Below are 20,732 nucleotides of genomic sequence, written 5' to 3'. Positions count from 1 at the left end.
ATTTTCAAGCATGTTGAGTCACAAATGGTCACAGCATGACTTTTCTGATGCGGACACCCAGGGATGGTCCAGCACAGAGGTAGGCCTCAGCTTACGGCTAGTCGCTTAGCAACCATTTGACGTTACGATGGACCCTCCAAAAAGCTACTTACGACCCAGTTTCAAAGTTTGGACACCGCATTTTGAGCGCTCAACAATCAACCTGGATTTACAATGGTTTGCAGCCCCCCTCCCCCTGGCAGTCACGTGACTGTGGTGTACCACAGTTTGGGTAGAAACGCACATTGACTTCCAGTTTCCAGCAAAAAAATAAATAAAAATCCCATAACAAATATTGCAACATTTGCTTACCGGCTTGTATTTGCTTAACAACTGCCACATTTGCTTAATAACCGCTAAAAAAAAAAAGGTCATACAATCAGGTCTGGTTATATTATGCTCCAGTTAACGACTGTGATGGCTTCTGACCGTAATTGCCAGCCTCAGTTAAGTGCTCACCACTGACATCTTGATTAGCACACCAAAGCATTTAAAATATAGCCAAGTTACAGGTAGTCCTTGACTTACAACCACTTGGGATGGGAATTTCCACCACTAAGTGATATGGTCCTTAACTGAGTCACACCTGATTTGATGACCGTTTTGCCACAATTGTTAAGTGAATCACGTGGTCATTAAGCAAATCAAGATTGCCCTTTGATTTTGCTTGCTGGAAATCTCAGAAACAGTTGTATATGGCAATCATGTGACTCTGGGCCGCTGCAGTTGTCATAAATACAAGCCAGTTGCCAAGTACCTGAATTTTGGTCATGTAACTACAGGGAAGTTGCTACAAGTACGAGGACTGATGCAAGTCACTTTTGCTAGCACTTTTTTTTCCCCTAAGCTTGTCATAAGTCCAGGATGCTATATAACAGGGGTCTTCAAACCTGGCGAAGCAGGACATGAGTTATGGTGTTGGAAAGTCTGTATTTAATGCTTTAGGGGAGCTCTCCTCCTTTTTTTGGTTTTGTCCCTGGGAATCTGGAAAACAGAATAAATATAGAAAAGTAAATACGATGTTTCATGCCCAGGAAAATGCCAAGCACATTTTCCTGGCTTTACTAGTTGGGATTTGCTGCCTCTTTAATTTTTGTTATTATACTGAGATCATTTTAGGACATATGTTCCAGATTTTATCTCTTTCCTTTTATTTGCTGGATGTGTTATCCCCATCCATTCCTTCAGGGTTTAGAATAGAGGAAGGATCACCTGGTGTCCTCCTTTCTATTTCTATTCTGCTGCAGTTTTGCACATAAAAGGGTTAAGGCTGGAATAATTAAGGTGCCTCCCTTTGAGGTAATCCATGCTAATTACTCTCAGTATTATTTCAGTGGCTCTGAAAAGCCTAGTGATATGCAGATAATTTAAATTTCTGCCTGTTGTTCATGTCTCTCACTCTCCCTACTTGCCTTTTATCCTCCTTTTGCCAATTAATTACTTTTGAAGTTTGATACTATTTTATAAATAAGCCTCAAGCTATACTTTTTGCTAGCTCATCTGAATGGAGTATGGCGCACTTGCTCCGATCTGGAGTGTGCTGAGTGCAAATTGAAGTGGAAATTACCCACAATAATTTTCCACTGTTTGCCATAAAATAGGGAGGGAACCCATTTTTAACATGGGATCAGAGAAAATTAAACAGACCTTGCAAAACTGGACAGGGGAGAGAGAGCAAGTCTCCCAGCGGTCCCTCAGGTAACCAATTTCAACTGCAATTCTGTGTGTGACCACTGGATTGCAGCAAAGAAATGGGGAAAAAACCCTCCTCTTTGTCTCCCTCTTGTGGTGGCATGGATATTTGAACACCAATAACAGCAGGAGAAAAATCAAATAAATGAATAAAATATGACTCCCAGCTCCATATAGCCTTAGAGTTTCAGGCCACACTTGTATGCGGTAGCCTGTTCTGTACTAAAATTGTCTGCAAGGCTGCTACATTTGGGGAATCTCTTGATGCAGATTGTCTCATGGCAAAAGAGTAATAAATTGCTTCATCTCTAAGCCATCCAAATTTTCTTATGAAAAAAATAATTTTAATAAAATAAATAAATAAGCTGCTATAAGGCACTTTACTCCCTCCACTAGAAATGGGAAATATATAAGAAGTTAATAAAGATGGTAGGAAAAAATAAAAATAACAGGCTCCCATTAGTCAGCTATTCATATTGGCATTCTGGATTGATTGATTTGTTTGTTTGTTCGTTCCTTCATTTATTTGTAATCCCCAAACTAGGAAAAAACGGGTTCTGTCTTGGCGCTGCAAAGCAGAACAAGAGTTAATGCTCTTGGCCAGCAGAACAATGACCTTTGGCTGAATACATACAGGTAGTTGTCAACTTACAACCACAACTGAGCCAAAAAGTTACGTTGCTAAGCAAGATAGTTGTTAAATTAACTTTGCCCCATTTTACGACCTGTCATGTTGTTAAGTAAATCACCACAGTTGTTAAGTTAGTAACACGGTTGTTAAGTGAATCTGGCTTCCCCATTGACTTTGCTTGTCAGAAGATTGCAAAAGATGATCACATGACCCCGGGACACTGCAACCCTAACCTTAACCGTCATAAATATGAACCAGTTGCCCAAACATCTGTTTTGATCACGTGACCACGGGGATGCTGCAGTGGTCATAAGTGCGCAAAACGGTCATAAGTCTCTTTTTTCTGTGCCATTGTACCTTCAAATGATCATAAACAAATAGTTGTAAACTGAGGACTACCTATATTAACAGAAGATTTCAGATTAATCTCTCCCAATTTGGCTTGCTCTCAGCATGCTAGAATCTTTTTCATTTTAATGTATGTCAATATGTATATAGGAAAATGACAATAAAGCTATTCCATTCCATTTCATTCCCCTTTTCCTTTTCCTGGGCAAAAGTGAAGATTTTTCTGGCAATTGAGCGGGGAGCATTGGAGCAAAATATCCTTGCTGCTTGTCTGAATCTAGAAGGCAACCAATTTTGTTGTTGCTCCTAATCAGCTCAAGGGCTGGCATTTGCATGTTTTAATGAGAGGAAGGGGAATTCAATGAGATATCTGGGAACCAATGAGAAGTTATCTTACAAACTATATATGAGTAGTAAAATGTGTTCAGTGCTAGTTTAACTTAGTTATTTTGTCCTGCCCTGAAAATATTCCTGAGAATTTACACAAGAATATACAACAAAACTGAGAAGCGTCTAGGTAACACACAATTTGTTTTCAGAAACAATCTTGGTACACAAGATGCACTATTCAGCATTCAAGTTCTTGTATAGCGTTGTATAGATGTCAGTCACAGTGTTTACATGTGCTTCACTGATTTTGAAAAAGCGTTGGATAAAATAAGACACAGCAAACTATTAGAAATCCTGAAACAAGGGGGACTAGATGACAAAGACATCCAAATCATAAAGAATCTATATTGGCATCAGTAGCAAATGTGAGACTAGGCCAAAAATACTCAGCTGATGCAGAAATACGAAAAGGGGTCAGACATGGATGTATTCTGTCTCCACTGTTGTTCAGTGGAGTCAATCTTCAATGAGGCACTGGAGAACATCGATGCTGACATCAAAGTAAACAGTTTTTGGATCAACAATCTAAGATATGCTGATGATACAGTTCTGCTTGCCCGTAAACATGAAGACCTCATCAACAGAGTCACAGAAATATCTGAAAAATACAGCTCGAAGCTTAACACCTCAAAAACCAAGATCACGGTCGTCAGCAAACAACCCGTTAATTTACCACCAATAAATTCGGAAGGAATATCATTAGAAAAAGTTGAAAGGCTCACGCACCTTGGTTCTAATTTACATGAAAGCTGGGACATGACCACTGAAGTAAAGACAAGGATAGAGAAAGCTCGAACAGCATTCTTCAGAACGAAAAAGGTCTTCTGCAGTCACAACATAAGCTTAAGATTGATAATCAGGCTTGTCAGATGTTATATTTTTTCTGGCCTGCTCTATGGAGTCAAGAGTTGGTCTCTAACAGAAGGCCACCTGAAGAGACTAGAAGCATTTGAAATTTGGATTTACAGGCGGCTGTTACGTATAAGCTGGGTTGACAAGATCAGAAATGAGGGGGTGATAAGCCTCCTGGAAAAGCCAAGGGAAATCATCAAAACAATTAAAAAATGAAAGTTCGGACATGTGATGCGACACCCAGAAAAATACGGTATACTCCATTTAATCCTCCAGGGAAAGATTGAAGGCAAACGAGGTCCAGGCAGAAGAAGAACATCCTGGCTTCAAAATCTAAGGGATTGGTTTGGACAAAACCCAGCAACACTTTTTCGTGCGGCTGCTAATAAAAACAGGATCGTCAACATGATCGCCAACATCCGATAATGGATAAGGCACAAGAAGAAGAAGAATTTTGTCCTGCAGGCCCCATTTAAGAAAGAGAGGCCTTTCAACTCCCAGGATTTTACCTCAGAAAGGTTGCATAAAGGTAGTTCTCAACTTGTGAATACAATTGGGGCTGGCATTCCAACACAAAGCAAAATGGTTGCTAAATGACTTGTGCCTGGTTTTACAACCTTTTTTAGTCATGGTTGTTAAATGAATCACTGCACCTGTTATGTGAATCACATGGAGGAACCAAGTTCCTCCCTTGACTTTGCTTGAAGCTGACTGATTTCATGCAATTGTGATAAATACATGCCGGTTGCCAAGCACTTGAATTTTGATCATGCAACCATTAGGATTGTAAGTGTGAGGACCTGTCATTAGTGAGTTTTTTTCATTGCCATTGTAATTTCAAATAGTCACTAAACGAATGGTTGTAAGTCGAGGACTATCTATACTCTGTCTCACTATCACAAGCCCAAGTGTAATACATATAGTATTTTATGCGGCATTTTGAACGTACAACCTGACATTGGCCACCTCTTCTCAGCTCCATAGATTTTTAAAGAATATGTGTTTATGGAGATTCTCAGTCACCCAGGTCATGGTTGTCCCAAAGGTGCTTTTTCAAGAGGCAACTGGACCTTCCTGATTTTCTTTGAAGACGTTTCGCTTCTCATCCAAGAACCTTCTTCAGCTCTGACTGAATGGTGGGGAATGGAAGGATTTGTATTCTTTGCAGACAGCTTGGTGGTCATTTGCATTCTTGTAGAGAGTTGTTGAGGCCACTTGGAGGTTTGTCTGTGTCCTCAGGGTTACTTGAGTAGTGAATGAGAAGCGAAATGTCTTCAAAGAAAAACAAGGAAGTCCATTTGTCTCCTGAAAAAGCACATTTAAAGGTATGACCAGGATGGGCGTGGCCTACTGGGTGGGCGTGGCTAGAGTGCATATGGCCTAGTGGGTGGGCATGGCCAGCTCTACATCGTTCGCATCAAGGGTGCCTATGGGGGCCTGGGCAGGAGTGGGACAGATCTGAGGGTCTCTGGCAGGAGGAGGGTCTCTGGGCCAGGGCCAAGGCAGTGGGGGCCGTTCCCTCACTGTTTCCAGGATGGCTTCACGGGCCACATGAAACCACTTTGCGGGCCGGATCCGGCCCCCGGGCCTTGTGTTTGACATGTCTGCCATAGACATTTAAAACTTGTGGACTTCAGCCCCCAGAATTCTCCAGCCAGCATGACTGGCTGGGGAATTCTGGGAGCTGAAGGCCACAAGTCTTAAAGTTGTCAAGGTTGGACATCTTAAATTTAGACGAAACCAGGTGCAAATCTGACTCTTTCAGAACCTGGAAAAGAGTTGAGAAAGAATCCAAGGCCTCAAAATAAATCCTTCCCCTTTAGAAGGTTGGGTAGCGTCAGAATATAGTTTGCAAGAAATGAATAGCAAAGGCTGATGGTTTGTGCTTTGCTATAACTACTCATCTATTCTAGCCGGGCCATTCAATCCTAAGTAAATATTTAACTGGTTTCCTATCTTTTTTGCTGATGCAAATGAAGAGAAAGAAACCCTAAGCCAAAATATATATATATATATACTGGCATTCAGGAGGTAGGGGTTAGGGGGTGGGCTTCAGCTGCGACTCCCCACCATGGGGCCCAACCCCACAGTGAAAATCCTAGCCTACAGGTATGCTGTTTTTTTTCTTCTTCTTCTTCTGAGCCTATCCTATTTGGGCATTAAGTTTCATTCCTTAAGTACAAAGGTACTGTTTTACCCGAGAAGCATTTTAGCCTGGGGGCGTCCAGTCACCCTAACCTCAACCAGAATTTTGTTGTGCACACAGCGTGCCCTCTAAAAACATCACTCCTGGGACAAAATTTCTCACCTGAAAGTGGAAATAGATTCTTCCTGTCCCAGACATAAAGAGCGGTGTGCGTTTGTGTCTCTCTTTTGAGTGGGTGTCGAGCTTCTCTTTCCCAGGCATCCCTCCCTCCTGCCTAAGGGAATCTGATAACATTTTCTCCAGAAACAAATGCCTAATATTGCATTTGCAAGACTCAGGAGCCAGCGGCAAAGAATTGGTGGGAATTCACTTCCTCTGATTGGTACGTGCAAGCAGGCACCTACAAAAGGATCAAGGATTTGAGGTTTGCCTCCTTGTAAAATTTTGAGATGCCAGATGTGTTCAGGTTTTTTTAAAAAAAAAATAATAAAACACCAGCGAACGTTCTGTTTTGTTTCATGCTTCGCTTTTGACTGATTCTTCCAACAAAACAAAGTGCCCCAACAGAGGAATACCGGCAAAAGGGGTGGGGGGAAAGCTAATTTTACTTCTGCCCCCAGCCCCAGCAAATAAGGCATTAAGTTTTTCCAAACCACCAACTCCATTTTAGCTTAGCCTAGGGAAGATTTGTCGTGTTTTTTTTTTGCCTGCAGTTATGCTACCACTTCAATACTCTCTTTCTTTTTCTTCCTCTCTTTTTCTCATCCTTTCTCTCTCTCTATTTCTTTCTTTTTCATTTCTTTCTTTCTCTCCCTTTTTCTTTTTCTCCTTCTTTTTCTTTCTCTCTCCCTTTTTCTTTTTCTCCCCCTCCCTCCCTCTCTCCCTCTCTCCCTCTCTCTCTCTCTCTCTCTCTCTCTCTCTCTCTCTCACACACACACACACACACACACACACACACTCTTTCAGCCACAGCAAAATGTGGGCTCAATCTTCTTTAGGACAGAGATTCCTCCAGTCTTTCCACTGTCAAAATCCCCTGTTTAAATGGATGACTCCATAGAAATAGATGAGTGGGGAAGGAAGGAAGGCAACTGAATGCAATAAAAGAGAATCAAGCTCTCAACTGATTTAAGTCTAGGTTTATGACCATCATCTATGGGATTATTTATGGCCACTTTTTCTACTCTGGCATACCAGGGCAAATGGTGCAAAACTGCGTGTTTTTATGGGCTTCCTGATTTTGGTTGCAGCTGCTGGAGCCCTTCCAAATAATTCCACCACACTATCCATCGTATTGGAACAGAAGGGAAAATAATTCCATTACAGCTGTGCAGCAGTTTGGGAATAATTCGGAAAAGGTGCTGGGGAGCACCGGTTTCTGGAATCGTGCAACCTCTGCAGCTGCCATGTGATGCTGGGAAAAGATGCAGTTGCTTTAAAGAGTTGCAGACCGGTGCTGCTGCTTTTGTACACCCGGTGCAACAAAGAATTTTGGGGGAATGTATGAAAAAACCATTGCCCAGCCCTGTATTAAAATGTGGGAACATCACATGCTAACTGCATTTCATTAATTGCTTGTTAAGTGACAGGACGTTTAATCAAATTCCTGTTCCCTTGGAATACGGCCTCCGGGGGGCTGCTCAAAGGCCTGGTTGCAGCCCCCATCTTCAAATCAGTTACAGGCAGGGAATAACAAAAGCTGAAAAAAGTTTGGAAGGCACCACATCGGGAAAAGAGAGAGCCAAGAAGGCGGAGAAGTCATCTCATCCCTGTGCAACTGAGGGGAATTGTATAATTTGTGTGCTTTGCAAGATGACATGCATGGTGCGGTTTCCAGCAGATATGTAGGCTGGGAAGACCACTCTGCAGAGCAAGATATACATTTTCTGAACTCCCTTAAAAGCAAAAAAGGTGATTTCTCTACTTCCCACGCAGAAGTGCATCAGAACCTGATATTTATGGACTGCATGTCCCTGTGCCATCAATTTTCTGGTTAGGGCAGATGAAAATTAGCAATCGTACATGGCTCTCTGCTAGTCCATAAACTTTAATTAAAATAGTGTGTTGGGTTGTCTATGTTCTTAAAAAGAGAGGAAGAAAAAGAATGAGAATCGTTTACTCAAGTTTTGCATGAAATGCTCTCCAGCACAGAACTAACTATGACTCTTTTTTCAGTAACAGACATCCAAACCAGAGGATACTACACCAAAGCAGAGGAAAACATAACTTGAAGCTTTTATTCCATAACATGCCCTGGTAATTATTTAGGAGGTAACATACAAGGTCTGTGCAGTGGGATTTAAAATACTAGGAATTGGATGAGTGAGGAGAAGGGCTTCACCAGTACTCCTTTTTAGAGCAGCGGATCTGCAATTCCTTTCCAAAATGGTCATTTTCTCCCTTCTCGGAGAAAAAACATACCATTGGACATAAACACCCTTGACTTAAAATCCTACAGAACATTGCTTGCATTCAATTTGGGGCAGTTCTGTTTTTTGGCAAAAAATCATTTATTGACGACTATCTCTCTCTTTTGATATGAAAGCTGGATTATTATTCAGGAAGATAATAAACAGAAGTTTCACTATTTTTGACCATGCTCTATGAGACAAAGTTTCTGTATCTAACTTTGACCCAGTTCAAGATAGTCTCATACATCATGTTTTGTCAGAAAAAAATTAGGCAAGGTTTATGTTTGACCTGATTAAGCCTCTGATCTAATCCTGGCTCATCCTTTTTTCCCCTGGATTAAGTCTGACCAGCATTACAAGGCATAACATTTGGGACCGGAGAAAGATGAAGAAAATTAATTCTTTCTAAGACTGACTTGGAATGGAAACGTTTGCTTAAACCCAAGAATAGAAAAATTCCTAATGGCTAAAACTAAAACAACTGTGGAAAAAAATTCTGGATTTAATATTTTTGGATGCAGTGCAATAGAGGGGGTTTAAGGTTCAGACTGTCCCAATTTATACATAGAAGCAATTGAAAAATTTCTCTCCAGTTAATACACCCAGACATTTAATTTAATAAATGCAGAGCCTCAGTTTGAGAAGGAGGAATAAGATTTTTTTCTCTCCAATTTTCACATTTTACATACCACAAATCTTATGGTCTAAATTAAAATATCCTTTGGGTGGTAGCCTTAAATAAATTGCTTTTTAAAAACAATTCTCTCTCTCCTCCTTGGCCTGGCACACACACATCACCAACAATAATTCCAGAGAAGAACACCGTGTTTTCCCACTATCAGCTCAGAGCAAACTTTCTAAAAAATATGTGTGTAAGCCTCCCACACACACACACATACATATTTCAAGTTTTGCTGGATGCCCATTTTTTTCCAACTTCTGACATGTTGAGGATATATATATATATAAAATATTCCTCTCAGCCAAAAGTACAAAACTTGTCCAACTCTGATCTGGAAGTGCAGTGAAGAAGAAATATTTTTTTTTTACTATCGAAGACTTGAAGATGGAGATATACATCAATTAGGACTCTCTAGCAGAATGTTGTTGGCTTGAAAAATAAAAGAGGATGCCTAGAATTTGAATACCTTCCCTTAAACAAAAAACCCACACTACTTTCAGATCTAAAATTAAAATGGTCCTCTTCCCCTCTTTCTTATTCTGAAGTCAGACGGAAAGACAGACCGACAGACAGACAAGACAAATGGCGTGTTTGCCTTTGGTTAGGCAGTTTTAATTCTTTCCACCTCCCTTTAAAAAAAAACAACTTTACTCCAAATACCCACACAATATCAGGAGGCTTTCCAAATTTTTAACACCTCCCTTGCGATACCCACAAATAAACACGCACCCACCCACCCCCACTCCCTTGGAGGCAGTTTATAATTTAGAGGGGAAAAAGAGAACTCAGATCTAGAAGAAGGGTGCGGAAGGATTAAATTAATCTCTAGAGGCATTTAAAAGGAAAAAAAAAGACAACCTGAAGAATTAGCAATGGAAGCCAGGATAATTGAGAGAAAAAGGGGGTGGGGGGGGAACCCACGAGAGAAAGTCCGACGACGGGCAAAGGATTTGTCTCTTTTCTGCTTTTAAAAGGGAACATCTAAGGCTTCGTCAGCCGTTCCTTTTTAAAAAAATAAAGATTCACCAATATGATCATTACAGCGGTTATTGGTGTTATGATGATGATGATGATGACTACTTTACAATGGCATGTGCCAATGTTGGAGCCTGAACTGAAAGAAGCCTTAAAAGAAAGAACAGAATAGAATTATTGGGCCGCAGAAGGAATCGATTCCAGTATTAAAGTCAAATCTTTGCATTTTATTTTCAGCTGGCGGTGGGTGGGTGGGTGGGTTGGATATCTCCCCACGGGACCCCCCCCCTCCCGCCCCGATGGCCTCCACGCGCCTGCTTCTTCCAAGCCCCCCCTCCTCGTTTTAAACCCCCTCCCCTTTCTCCCCCCCCCCCACGGAGACCCCACCATCTGCCCACCACCTTCGTCCCCGCTTCCGAAAAGCCACGAGATCGTTCCGAGAGAGTCCGCGGGACCCGCCAAGCGCGTTACTTACAGCTACGCGAATCCACTCGCGGGACGAGGAAGAAGCAGAAGAGAAAAAGTTTCATCCTTGCGTAAAAAAACGGGCTTGGGGAATTGGGGAGGACGGGGGGGAACGCGAACCTATTTTTAAAAAAATCTCTCTCTCTCTCTCTCTCTCTCTCTCTCTCTCTCTCTCTCTCTCTCTCTCTCTCTCTCTCTCTCTCTCTCTATATATATATATATATATATATATATATATATATATATATATATATATATATATATATAACTTTGGGGTGGGTGGGGAACTGTTCCTTTTTTTCCCCGAAGGACCTTTTCCCCAAAGTTTTCTTTAAAGTTTGCCAAAGTGGGGGGAGAAGGTTTTTTTGCTTTTTTTTTTTACTTCTACCCCAATTTTTTTTCTTGCTTTTGCTGTTTCTTTCCTACTCTTTTTTTTTACTTCTACTCCAATCTTTTTTTCTCCCCTGCTCTTTCTTTCCTTTCTACTCTCTCCCTCCTTCTCCCGCCCCCCCCCACCCTCTTTAGAGAGAGGCAAACCAGGGCTTATCCGAAGCTAGTCTGAGCGGTTCAAACTTGACAAGTCCTCTAATATGCCTTTTGCACTCCCCGCCCCACCCCGCCCTTCCCCGCCCCGTGGGCTTTTGGTGGAGCGTGGGGGGGGGGGAGAGAGAAATGAACTTGGAATTAACAAGCCTTTGCTAAATATCTCATTTCCCCCCCCCCCTCCCGCGTCTCCTGCCCGAAAACCAGACACCACCACCCCGCAACTCCTTGTTATATAGAGAACCAGCCTGCTCCTTCTGGATTTGCAAGAGGAGAGGCGGGAGGGATCCGGAATCAAACTTTTCCCCCTCCCCGCACAAAACAATGCCCATCTTCCGACTCATTCCCCCCCCCCTTTTTTTTCCCTTCCTTTGACCTCCTTTTGCCTCTTACTCAACCGGCAGCTGCAAAGAGCGCTTCTGAGTCAGTGGAAGAAATCTTTTGCCCCGCTGGTTGGCTCGGAGGGCGATTTCTTTCGTGGGTGCGGTATTTTCCTGGGCCCCTCTCCCGTGTCTGGTCTGTCTGTCTGTCTGTCTCTCTCGCTCTCTTTTTTTTTCTCTCTCTGCGTAGTTTTGACCGCGGATGCTCTTCTTCGGCATGCGCCCCCCCCCAAAAAAAAGAGGGTCTTCCCCCCCCCCCACACACACACACGTCTGTTCCTGGGCCCAAAGACGGCGGGTACAATAAAGCAGCGTTTCCCAACCTTAGGAACTTGAAGATGCGTGGACTTCAACTCCCAGAATTCCCCAGCCAGCTATGCTGGCTGGGGAATTCTGGGAGTTGAAGTCCACGCATCTTCAAGTTCCTAAGGTTGGAAAACGCTGCAATAAAGAAAAGTGCCCTCTGGTCCCGCAATTGTCTCTCCTACCTACCACCCCCCCACCCCACCCCACCCCACCCCATCCCGCCTCCCGTTCCGGGACATCGGAGCGGCTGGCTTCCCCCAGCTAATTAACTTCAAAGGTACTTTATGGTCGCGATGAAGTCGCCCAAGGCGAAGCATAAACTTTTTGGCGGGCATGTTCAGCGGTGCCAGTTTGAAGTAACACAGGAAGCCAGAGCCAAGAGTTCTGTGTAAGTCAAAAGTTTCTTTCTTTCTTTCTTTCTTTCTTTCTTTCTTTCTTTCTTTCTTTCTTTCTTTCTTTCTTTCTTTCTTTCTTTCCATCTCTCATTCCTTCCTTCCCTCCTCTCACTCCTTCCTTCCTTCCTTCCTTCCCTCCCATCTCCTTCCTTCCCTCCCTCCCTCCCATCTCCTTCTCTCCTTCTTCCCATCTCTTTCCTTCCTTCCTTCCTTCCCTCCCTCCCACTCCTTCCTTCTCTCCTTTCCTCCCTCCCATCTCCTTCCTTCCCTCCCTCCCATCTCCTTCCTTCCTTCCTTCCTTCCTTCCTTCCTTCCTTCCTTCCTTCCTCCCACTCCTTTCTTCCTTCCCTCCCTCCCTCCCATCTCCTTCTCTCCTTCCCATCTCATAGCCTGAATCTCAGCAAAGTTCCAGTTAAGTTTGTTCAGAAACAGTGCCATGTGACTGCGGCTTGGGGGGAACTTGCTGGACTCATGGCTTCTGCTGAAGCAGCAGGTGGAGGAGCTTTGCAAGTATTTAGCCGTCAGAATAACAGAGCTGGATGGGACCCTGGAGGTCTTCTAGTCCAACCCCCTGCTCAGGCAGAAAACCCTATATCATTTCACACAAATGGCTGTCCAGTCTCTTCTTTAAAACCTCCAGTGATGGAGCACCCACAACTTCTGGATGCAAGCCGTTCCACTGATTAATTGTTCTCACTGTCAGGAAATTTCTCCTTAGCTCTAGTATCAGTCAGTGATTTTCTTTCTGGAATGATTTTCAACTGCCCAGGCTAGTCTAGAACTTTGGAAATTCCTTGTGGTCTTTCATCCAGTAACAAACATTGCCAATCCCTTCTTAGAAATATTTTTAAAGAACTTATTATAAGGAAATCATAACTTAAGAAACATTTTTAAAGAACATATTATAAGGAAATCATAACTTCTTAAAAATATTTCCTAAGAAAGAAATTGGCAAGAGTCTCCTTGTGGAAGATGGGGGCAAATACATTTAATAAGCAGTAACAAATAAAACAACTATGAAGAAATAATATTGATTGGATGTACAGTATAAGACTTTCTGAGCATTTGGAGCAGTTTCCTTTCTCCCCCACCCCTTCTTTTTACACAATGCTAATTCAAATGGGGGGGGGGAGCCCTGCCCATTGAGTTCTCCAGATTGTGCATTTTTCAAACTAAAATCAAGCAGTTTCTGAAGCAAAATTCAATTGTCTGCTAATCCCACGCTACTCTCCAGCTCTAAGAGGGAAAAATACGAAGTCCTGCTGGCTGAGAGAATCAGAAAAGAGGATTTTTGAAAGGGTGCCATCATTTGGAAAAAAGAAAAAAGAAAATTTCTGCTAGCTAAGGAACAATTACACTACCCCTACACACACACACACACACACACACACACACACACAGAAACATTTCTCCAGGAGGAAAAAAAATAGAATCTCAACTGCCTTACACAAAAGGATTACATGCATGGTGAGCAAAATTAAGGATTTCCTGCATTGGAAATTGCTGTTTGTCTGGCTTCACTAAACATGCTTAGGTTACATACAAAAGATTCCTACAGGGTTCAGAAAGTAAATTCCCTGAGACATGATGGAATACTTCTATGCATGCAGAAATTGTGTTCGCACAATATGTATATATCCTGAATTAAACCATTTTCTGGCTTTGCACAATACACCAAACGATATATTAGCCAGTGAAGCTGGATATGCATTAGAAAAAATGAATGATCAGCTTACTGCAGGATTCATTGTGAAGGAAGCCATGATTCTTTCTCATTGAATAACAGAATAGCAGAGCTGGAAGGGACCTTGGAGGTCTTCTAGTCTGACCCCCTGCTCATTTCAGACAAATGCTCATCCAATCTTTTCTTGAAAACTTCCACTGTTGAAGCAGCCACAACTTCTGGAGGTAAGCCATTTCACTGATTAATTGTTATAACTTTCAGGAAATTTCTCCTTAGTTCTAGGTTGTTTCTCTCTGATTACTTTCCATCCGTTGCTTCTTGTCCTGCCTTCAGGTGCTTTGGAGAATAGCTTGACTCCCTCTTCTTTGGGACAGCCCCTGAGATATTGGAACACTGCTATCATGTCATCCTTAGTGCTTCTTTTCATTAAACTATGCATACCAAATTCCAGTAACCGTTCTTTATATATTTTAGCCTCCAGTCCCCTAATCATCTTTGTTAATCTTCTCTACACTTTTTCTAGAGTCTCAACATCTTTTTTACATCGTGGCGACCAAAGCTGGTTGCAGTATTCCAAGTGTGGTATTATTATAAAGTGGTATTAACATTTCACATGATCTTGATTCTATCCCTCTGTTGCAAGACAATAGATGGGGGGTGGACTAGTGAAATTTAACATGAATCAGACTTCACAGATTGGATAAATGCAGCTTTTGTTGTTGTTTTTTAACAGACGTGGTCTCCAGTGTGTTCTGTGAACATAGTGAGGGAAAGATGACTGTGTCTCTGTAATGTATGGTACCGCATAAGAATGGTCTGGATGACCTCAGAGATACCTTTTGAGGTTCTGAGTGTGCGTTCATTATGTGTAATACTATGTCACTGTTTCCCAAAAGAATGCAACTGGTACATTCTTCTGAGTTTAGGCAGGAAGGGAAATTATCTGGTTTCCAAACTTTTTAAAGGCATCTAACCGGCTTTGTTGATCAGATTTGGCTTGCATTCTTTTGAACTATCTTTGATTTACAACCATTCCTTTAGCGGCTGAAGTCACAATAACGCTGAAAAGAATTGCTTCTGACTGGTCCTCGCACTTACAACCGTCGCAGCATTTGTACAGTCACATGATCAAAATTTGGGTGCCTGTATTCATGATGGTTGCAGCATCCCAGGGACACATGATTGCCATTTGAGGCCTTCCCGCCGGCTTCTGACAAGCAAAGTCGACGATGGAAGCCACATTTGCTTAATGACCATGTGAGTCACTTAACAACTGCAGTGATTCACTTAACAGCCATGGCAAAAAAAAACTCATAAAATTGGGCATGACTCATTTAGTAACCACTTTGTTTATTAATGGGAATTCTGATCTCAATTGTGGTCCTAAGTTGAGGACTTCCTGTATAGTTTATCTCCTAAACAGCCCTGCAAGGAAGCTAGGAGGAAGAGAGGGGCATTTGCAAAGATTCCTGGACAATGAGACAGCTGTGTGTCTAAGTCGGATGGTTATCCCAAAGGTGCTTTTTCAAGAGGCGGCTGGACTTCCCTTGTTTTTCCCCGAAGACTGAGAATCTCCATAGACAAGATGAATGGTTGAAAGTCATTTCAGCTTTGTTCTTCCTGGGTCGTTACATCCTCACTACCGTTATGGTGTATATAGAAGTTCAACCCAAGGAAGAAATAGGGGAGACAGGATAGCAGCGTTCTAGTATCTGAGGGGCTGCCACAAGGCAGAGGGGGCCAGGTTGTTCACCAGAGCACCAGAGGGAAGGACAAGAAACAATGGTTGGAAACTGATCAAAGAGACAAGCAACCTGGAATTAAGGAGAAACTTCCTGACAGTGAGGACAATCAACCAGTGGAACGGCTTGCCACAAGAAATCGTGGGCGCTCCATCGCTGGAGATTTTTAAGAGGAGACTGGACATTCATTTGTCTGAGATGGTATCGGTTATCCTGCTTGAGCAGGGGGTTGGACTAGTTGACCTCTAAGTTCCTATTCTATTCTATTCTATTCTATTCTATTCTATTCTATTCTATTCTATTCTTTCAAACTAATCTCCCATACAAAGACAGAGGGTTGAGGAGAGGTTGAAGCAGTGCTTTTTTTGTAAAAGAAAAAGGTGCCGGAACTCACACATGTCATACAACCTGCCTTGCCTACCCTACAAGGTTCCATCCAAAAAAGGTGCCAGAACTCCGTTCTGAGCGTTCTATGAGAAAAAAAGCCCTGGGTTGAAGACAAGAAAACACATCTGCTAGTTTAATTGCATGGAATTACTCCTTTTTTGGGAGGGAGGGGTTGATTTGGTATGGTGGCTAAGGCCTCAGACCCAGAACCAGGAGAGCGGGAATTCTAGATCCACCTATGACATATGAAGGCAACTGGATGACCTTGGCCACTCTCAATTTCTCAGCCCTAGGTAGCAGGCAAGGCCAAAACACTTCTGTAAATTCTTCCCCACGCCCACCCCAAAATGGCACTCCCCCCCCCCCAAAAAAAAAGTATTTCACCATCTCTTACAGCCATTTGTCCATAATGGTATAGGGCAGGGGTCTTCTTCAAACTTGGCCCTTTTATGACTTGTGGACTTCAACTCCCAGAATTCCTCAGCCAGTTTGTCTGGCTGAGGAATTCTGGGAGTTGAAGTCCACAAGTCATAAAAGGGCCAAGTTTGAAGATGCCTGGTAGGGTCTCTTTGCTCAAGCAGGTGGTTGAATTCGAAGACCTCCAAGGTCCCTTCCAACTCTGTCGTTCTGTTATTCTTGGTCCCCAAAACAAAAAAAGTATACAGGTAATCCTCATCTTCCAACCATTCATTTAGTGACTGCTCGCACTTACAATGGCATTGAAAAAATGACCATTTTTCACATGACCGTTGCAGCATTCCCCATGATCATGTGATCAAAATTTGGGGGCTTGGCAACCAGCGTGTATTTACGATGGTTACAGAGTCCAGGGTCACGTGATCCCCATTTGCAGACTGCCCAGCTGGCTTCCGACAAGCAAAGTCAATGGGGGGAGCCAGATTCGCTTAGTGACCGCATGATTCACTTAACAATTGCAAACATTTGCTTAACAGCTGTAGCAAAAAAAGGGTCATAAAACAGGGCAAAACTCATTTAACAACTGTCTTGCTTAGCAATGGAAATTTTGGGTTCAGTTATGGTCGTAAGACGAAAACTACCTGTATGTTTGGATTCAGCTATGCATAGGTAGTTTGTTGTCGTTGTTGTTGTGTCTTCAAGGAGATCTTGCCTTTTGGTGACTGGGTGGACAAATGACTGGCAAGTTTTTCAGAAGTAGTTTTCCCCTTCTCTTCTTCCTAGGCTGAGAGAGAGAGAAGGATGGGTACAGTTGTCTTCGTGCCTCTAAGGCAGGATTAGAACTCACAACCAACTGCTTTCTAACCTGCTGAGGCTTAACCACGATACCAAGGGAGGGAGCTGTCAGGGAGGGCTAAAGAATGAGAAATTGTGCCAATGGGACAATTGGGGGGGGAGGGGGAGAGGGGTTTTGGGACTGGAGATCCGACGAGAGCTGGCACAGTGGTAGGACCAAGAGTGAAATCCCAGTCACTTGGGGTGGGAAGCTGCTTAAGTCAGAGCAGTGAGTCAGAGAAAAGGAAGGTCAGGCGGTTTTCTTTGCAAAAACAACAATTCTCCCACTCTCTGGGTGAGAAGCACTTGAAGGATCCCGTCATCGTCAGTGCCAACCTTCCAGGAAAGGATCAAAGAAATCTAGCGAATGCAAAGCTGCCAGGAGGAAACTCCTTCGCCTTTGCAGACCTTGAGCTTGGAGAAATAACTGGAGGGTTCAGTCACGCCCTCCTTGGAAGAATTAAAGCCAAAACACTTCCTCCTCTTCACCACAAAGACGAAACCGTGAAAATGAAGACTTATTCAGAAGGGGCCTACTCAGTGACAGCTTCCCTTCAGCTCCTTAAGCCTTTCACTGTGTTGTTTTAATTTTAATAGTATGGGAGGGTTACAGTTTCCTCTGGAGTTGCAGGCTAATGTGTGAATTATTTGATGAAGTGTCAAGGAGAGAAGCAACCTGGAACTAAGGAAAAACTTCCTGACAGTTAGAACAATTAACCAGTGGAACAACCTGCCTCCAGAGGTGGTGAATGCTCCAACACTGGAAGTTTTTAAGAAGAGGCTGGCCAGCCATTTGCCTGAAATGGTATAGGGTTTCCTGCCTGAGCAGGGGGTTGGACTAGATGACCTCCAAGGTCCCTTCCAACTTTTATTATTATTATTATTATTATTATTATTATTATTATTATTATTATTATTATTATTATTATTATTATTATTATTATTATTATTATTATTACAAAGTTTAGGCTTAGGAATATAGAGATGACCTTGGAGAATAGCCATATTTCTTGATCGCTGTTGAAATTCAATAGTGTAAAACTTTCAAGTGAAGTATAAAACTTTAAATACAAGTAGTCCTTGATTTACAGCTATTTATTTAGTGACTGTTCGAAGTAACAATGGCTCTGAAAAAAATGACCCATGACCAGTTGTCGTACTTACAACCATTGTGGTCTCCATATGGTCATGTGATTAAAATTCCGATGCTTGGCAACTGACTCATATTTATGACGGGTTGCAGTGTCCCGGGGTCACGGGATGCCCTTTTACGAACTTCTGACAAGCCAAGTCAATGGGGAAGCCAGATTCGCTTAACAACCGTGTGTTGCTATCTGAACAAGTGCAGTGATTCGCTTAACAGCTGTGGCAAGAGAGGTTGTGAAAAGGGGCAAAAAACTCACTTAACTGCTATCTTGTTTAGCAACAGAAATGTTTTGCCCAATTGTGGTCTTAAGTCCAGGACTACCTGTAATAGTAAATTTTAATAGTATAAAAATATAATGGTAACTAATATAAAGATGTGTGGATTTTATGCTATAACACTTTGAGTTGGTAGGGAATTCTGGAAGTTGACCTCTAGATATGTCCTAAACTTGCTGAGGTTGAGAAACACTGCTATAAAAGAACAAATTCTAGAATTAACTGGCCATTTCAATCAGTCTGCTGTGTATTTTGCATATTGAATGATACAGCAAAATTTAACTCTATTTCGGATAACAGAGACAGGAATGTATGGGGGTGAAAAAAAAATTCTCAAGTTGATCAGAATAACCAGGAACTTTGCTTAAACCTTATTCATTTATTTATTAAATTTATATGCCATCAATCTCACTATCAAGTGACTTGGGTAACTTACGTATATATGTACGTGTATGTGTATGTGTATGAGGGACGTGGTGGCTCAGTGGGTTAGGATGCTGAGCTTGTCGATCAGAAGGTCGGCAGTTTGGCGGGTCGAATCCCGAGTGCCGTGTAACAGAGTGAGCGCCTGTTACTCATCCCAGCTTCTGCCAACCTAGCAGTTCGAAAGCACGTAAAAATGCAAGTAGAAAAATAGGGACCACTACGGTGGGAAGGTAACAGCGTTCCGTGCGCCTTTGGCGTCTAGTCATGCCGGCCACATGACCACGGAGTCGTCCTCGGACAAGCGCTGGCTCTTCGGCTTTGAAACGGAGATGAGCACCGGCCCCTAGAATTGGAAACGACTAGCACGCATGTGCGGGGGAACCTCTACCTTTACCTTATGTGTATATGTATATGTTATAAAATATTAAAATGCCATGAAAGCCAGCTGGGTGACTTTGGGCCAGTCTCAGCCAAACATGCCACACAGCATTGTGGGGGAAAAAGGAGGAGGCAGGACTATTATGTATATTTGCAATCTTGAGTTATTTATAAAGTAATAAAAGTGAGATAAAAATCTAATCAATAAAATAAATAAGCAGAGAAACAAGCACTGTTAAAAAAAGTCCTCTTAGTATTGCATGAATGCAAGCACTACATTTTCAGTCTGACTCTCCGTTCAGTTTCCACCTGTCTTGTGTGGTGAGCTAAACCTTACTGAATTAATCCAGACATTAATCCAGACATGCTGGCTGGGGAATTCTGGGAGCTGAAGTTCACACATCTTAAAGTTGGCAACACTGAGAAAGGCTGACCTATGAGTCCATCTCCAAGATAAACCACAAACAGACCCATTTTGCCAAAACGTCTGATGCAGCTTTTAATTTGGAACTGCAAACGTGCCTGTCTTCTGAGCTCTATCTCCTGAGCTCGTGCAGAGGTTTGTCCGCACCCTGTTTGCTAATGATTACATCTGGATAGGGAACAATCCAGAATGTGATTTGCAAGTTGGCACTTTCATAAACTTGCTCTCCCCATTCTTTTTTCTTTTTCTCTTTTTCTTTTTTTTTAATGACCCATTGTCCAACCTCCGGGGAGAGGGAAGATGGAAAGATCGGTGGGCCGAGAGACACAACAATTGCCGGTGACATCAACTGTTTCTTCCACACTTCCCATGCTGTGTAATGGGGACAGCGTGTCCCCTTACAGGGACACTGAGTCACCAGCACTGTCGGGAATCCAAAGCTATGGCTCCTTCTTTCCTTTCGAACTTTTGCGGCATGAATCACCCAGCCCACGGACCTGGTGGCTCACTCAATCCGCCGACTTAGCCGGGTTTAGAGAACAGAAGAAAGTTGCAAAGAGAAAAGTTGTGCCTCCGTGTTGCCCTGTTTTTATCCAGGATTTGGGGAGGGCTCTGGTTCGTATAAATGGCTTCTTTCGGCACCCCCCACTTCTCCATCTTTTCCCCCCCCCAACTTTTCTCACTAACGGACGAACCCAACATACAGGCAGTCCTCAACTTACAACGTTTGTTCAGTGACCTTTCGAAGTTACAGTGGCACTGA

At 42.7% G+C, this 20,732-nt stretch overlaps 1 protein-coding gene across 4 annotated transcripts in view; it reads right to left on the bottom strand.

Moving 5' to 3' along the window:
• Positions 1-10,770, bottom strand: part of CRLF1 (cytokine receptor like factor 1) — a 50,004-nt gene extending 39,234 nt beyond the window's left edge. For 3 of the 4 annotated variants that reach the window (XM_083379444.1, XM_083379442.1, XM_083379443.1), the window contains exon 1: positions 10,642-10,767. In XM_083379444.1, the coding sequence (XP_083235570.1) occupies positions 10,642-10,696 (55 nt within the window). In that variant the 5' untranslated portion in view covers positions 10,697-10,767. Of the gene's footprint in view, positions 1-10,641 lie in introns of all 4 variants that reach the window. The other variant, XM_083379445.1, reaches the window with a different exon arrangement.
• Positions 10,771-20,732: the final 9,962 nt, after the last annotated feature.

The sequence above is a fragment of the Vipera ursinii genome (genome assembly GCF_947247035.1).
Source record: "Vipera ursinii genome assembly, chromosome: 1".
Taxonomy (NCBI): domain Eukaryota; kingdom Metazoa; phylum Chordata; class Lepidosauria; order Squamata; family Viperidae; genus Vipera; species Vipera ursinii.
The sequence above is the reverse complement of the archived record's forward strand: the minus strand, read 5'-3'. Positions and strand labels throughout refer to the sequence as shown.